Consider the following 3,900-nt stretch of genomic DNA (forward strand, 5'->3'; position numbering starts at 1 on the left):
TCTAATCTGGAAACATTTCTTGTACTTCTTTTTTTATTTTTTGGAAGTACCTTTTGCTCCGTTTCTGCCAGTTGTGTTTAAACAGACACACCCGGTGGCATTTCTCTGATTAGTTCATGTGCATGTCAGGGATATTAAAACCGCTCCAAGAACAGATCTGCAGCAGGGAAGTCCGTCCGTATTTGTTTTGAAAGTCTCTTAGCAGTTAATAAAGATGCATTTCCTCCGTCCCCCTTCCTGTGGGGACGGTATCAAGGCTCTGTTAAGTCTCTTTGATTTCCAGCCCCCTCCAATCACAGCGGGCCCCTGACTCTTCACTGTGTCACTTCAAAGCTTGGGAATGGCCCTCCTGGCCCCACCTACTGCGGGGCTCCCCTTAAAAGTCATGGTCAGCCCTCTCCTGCAGCAGCATTTTCACATCTAGCTGTACCTGTTGGGACTGTTTGGCCTTTCTGAGGTGACTGGACTTTTTTTTTTTTGCTCTACATGAGGCAGGAAGCCAGAGATACACATTTTGGATTTGGCCAACATTTGGATCGCTTTAATGCAAAGACCTTTCACAAAGTTTTCCTGTACTGCTGCTGAACCAAGAGAATGCAGTCCATCAGGGGTGAGCGCCAACCAACTTTCCCAGCGATTTATAGTGGACTTTTTTACTTACATTGTGTAATTGTTTTTATTTTTATTTTCACTTTTAGTGGCTAATTTGCTAAACTTTTTATTTTTTTATTTTTAATGCAGACCTAAAGTCCAACTTCAGTGGTCCTCCTCCTCCCACCTCCATGGCCGCTGCATCTGAAGCCTATCTCCAGGGCAACATCAGGATGACTCTGGAGGACCTTGAACTCTGGAAGACGTTCCATGAAATAGGAACAGAGATGATCATCACCAAGCCGGGCAGGTTAGGCAACAAAAGAACATTTTTACTGGTTGTAAAGGTGTGCCTTTCCGTTGTTTCAACCATGTGACTTCTGTTCCAGGAGGATGTTTCCTCACTGTAAACTCAGTCTGTCTGGTCTCATCCCATGTGCCAAGTACATCTTACTGGTTGACATGGTCCCAGAGGATGGTTTCAGGTATAAGGTAAGGCTGTAGATCCTCCTCAGTGGTAACAATCCTCCCAGACTAGTCAACCCCCCTTGTTTATCACCACCCCCTTTCCCCTGACATTGTACATCAAAGACTACTATCTCTTCCTGTTTTTCTATCTCCTGCTGGGGGCTCACTGTACTAGCCCCCCTCCCTTGTCTCTGTGGGTGGTATCGGCCCAACCATCACTCTTCCAATCCATGGTGGGAAGTTAAGCCAAAGTTGCATCTGTGAATCAGCTTTCTATGCGACAGATTCACTGACTGCCTGTCTCCTTCCTCTCTGCAGTGGAATAAAGACAAATGGGAGGTGGCAGGCAAAGCGGAGCCTCACCCCCCCTGCAGGACCTACCTCCACCCAGACTCACCAGCTCCGGGGAGCCACTGGATGAAGCAGAGCGTCTCTTTCCTCAAGCTCAAGCTCACCAACAATACGCTCGATCAGCATGGGCATGTAAGTGTGAGGAGTGCAAAACAAATTTTTCCAAATTATTATATTTTTAATTTTAATTTATTTTTTTGTAAATCGGGTTTTGGATGCTTTTGATTTTATCCCCTCTGCAGATCATCTTACACTCCATGCATCGCTACCACCCGCGCTTCCATGTGGTCCAAGCAGATGACCTGTTCAGTGTTCGCTGGAGTGTTTTCCAGACTTTCACCTTCCCGGAGATGTCCTTCACCGCAGTCACCGCCTACCAGAACACCAAGGTGAGTTTCTGCCACAACAAACCCACATAAACCCTTCGGCTGCGGTCTTAGGCAATTTCTCTTTCTGCAGATCACAAGGCTGAAGATCGATCACAACCCATTTGCCAAGGGTTTCAGGGATGAGGGCACCAATAAAAAAAGGTTGGTTTAATGCACAATAAGTGCAGGCGTTGATATCCAACAACAAATATAAATATAGATCCTGATTCTCCTCTGCAGGCGAGCAAACAAAAACCAAACATGCGTTGAGAAAAGAGCCAAGATGCCAGACAACCCGAACCAGAACTCCAAAGAGGACGATTCACCAGGTACCACTTTAATGCTCTCCTCTTGTGTTCCTGTTGTTCTCTAACGTTTTAAGCTCATTGGTTCATTTGTGTCTTTTCAGGCTTCTGCCAGTCATCTTATGATGGTTATGACAGAGCTGAAGGAGAGCTGCCCAAGAGGAAAGATGAGGATGCTGTAAAGGAAGAGCGTTACTCTCCGTGGGGGGCAGAGAGGCAGCAGGGGGGGAGGACCGAATCTCCTGCTGGGATGGACACAAGAGATGTCTACAACTCGGAACAACTTGTTCCGGCTCAGGGTTCCTACCAGCCCTACAGGTGAACACTGGTGACGTTACATCACAAAAAGATAAATGGTGTCGCCTTGATACCTGGAAAACTAATTTTCATCTTTTTCCCTTTCAGAGCCCACGAGTACGGCAAGTCTCCGTCCCCCCCCTCCAGCATCGGCAGCAGTAACAGCGGATCAGGACGAGGCTGCTTTGAGTCCCGGGTTCCTGATGTCGCCACGGTCCCCGATCATGACTCCTCAAAGCCTCGTGCGCACGAAGCACCCGGTCCCTCCCACTGTGGCCCCCAGCAGCACCTCCTGGGCCCCCAGGACTACAGCGGCGTGCTCAACATGACCGTGGCACAGGCCGGAAAGCCGGGGGTCCTCGGCCACCACATTTACAGCCCCTACAGTGCAGAGCAGCCCCTGGTGGGCCAGTGGAGCGGACCAGGACCTTCCCAGTACCCCCCACACCACCCTCTGACCACTGACTACACCTCACAAGCTGTGCACCATGGCTATCACCATGGCAACGTGGCTGAGTGGAGCCAGTACCCGCTGTTTTCCTATTCCTGCTGGTGAAGGAGGTCTTCAGAGGTGACGGACTAAGAGTTTACCAAATCTGCTGCTGCAGCACTCACAGTTCTGAGAAATGCATGTCCAAACAAGGCTGGGGGGCCGAAGGGCCCGGGGCCCGCAACCTGAGGGAAACACAGAAAGGAGAGAGAATTTACTGCTCAGACAGGATTCAGAGAAATGAAACTGAGCGTTCTCAGTCATGCTGACTCGTCTCCTTGTTGTCTATTTATTTTGTATTTTTGTCCCGTCTCCTGCATAAATATTATTTTTGTACAGAAAGTAAAAATAAGTGTGCAAATTATGTGTCGAAAACTTGTATTGTGAACCAAAAATAAAACCCTAATGTAATGTAATTTGATGCGTTGCTTTTGAATGCACATTTTAGGTTTGCATCAACTGCTTTAAGTTCTCTCAGTTCACTGGAACTCCTTTAAGCTCATCCAGCTTCAATAAGGCCATTTAAATGTAAATGATTTCATCTTATTTAGTTAAACTTGAAATGAAATGTGGTTTCCACAGACGGTTTGTAAATTTCAGATCAAAGTTTCACATGTCCTGCGTTTAATTTTGGTTTTCATCCACATGAAGCTCTCAATGCTGCAAACTAACTGAATGAGTGCATTGTTTGGTCAGAGGAAGTGCATGTGCATGACTTTCACCTGGGCCAGCCTTTGGCTGTTTGTATTTCCACTAATGGGTTCTTCTCTGTGTTTTGGACAGACCCAGCATGCATTAAAGATACTGTATTAGCGATACTGTATTATTACTCCGGCTCACCTGCTGAGATTTACCCACCGGCACACAAAGCACTGCATGGCCCTCATTCTCCATGTCAATGAAGCCTTAAAAAGCATGAAAATGGGGGCCGTTGGCTCCTTTCCACAGCTGAAAAACACAGGCAGGGCCTATCACCTTCATCCTGAGTGGATATGAGCTGCTAATGACTGCTGTAAAATCCACAGGGGTG

At 47.4% G+C, this 3,900-nt stretch overlaps 1 protein-coding gene across 1 annotated transcript; it reads left to right on the forward strand.

The window, feature by feature from the left end:
* Window positions 1-368: 368 nt before the first annotated feature.
* On the forward strand, window positions 369-3,251 carry tbx16 (T-box transcription factor 16). Its single transcript, XM_017414588.2, has 9 exons — window positions 369-610; window positions 742-901; window positions 981-1,083; window positions 1,378-1,542; window positions 1,653-1,799; window positions 1,870-1,940; window positions 2,019-2,107; window positions 2,188-2,401; window positions 2,489-3,251. The coding sequence occupies exons 1-9, from the start codon at window positions 595-597 to the stop codon at window positions 2,934-2,936; spliced, it is 1,413 nt and encodes a 470-aa protein (XP_017270077.1). The 5' UTR covers window positions 369-594; the 3' UTR covers window positions 2,937-3,251.
* Window positions 3,252-3,900: the final 649 nt, after the last annotated feature.

Source organism: Kryptolebias marmoratus, linkage group LG1 (genome assembly GCF_001649575.2).
Source record: "Kryptolebias marmoratus isolate JLee-2015 linkage group LG1, ASM164957v2, whole genome shotgun sequence".
NCBI classification, from domain to species: Eukaryota; Metazoa; Chordata; class Actinopteri; order Cyprinodontiformes; family Rivulidae; genus Kryptolebias; species Kryptolebias marmoratus.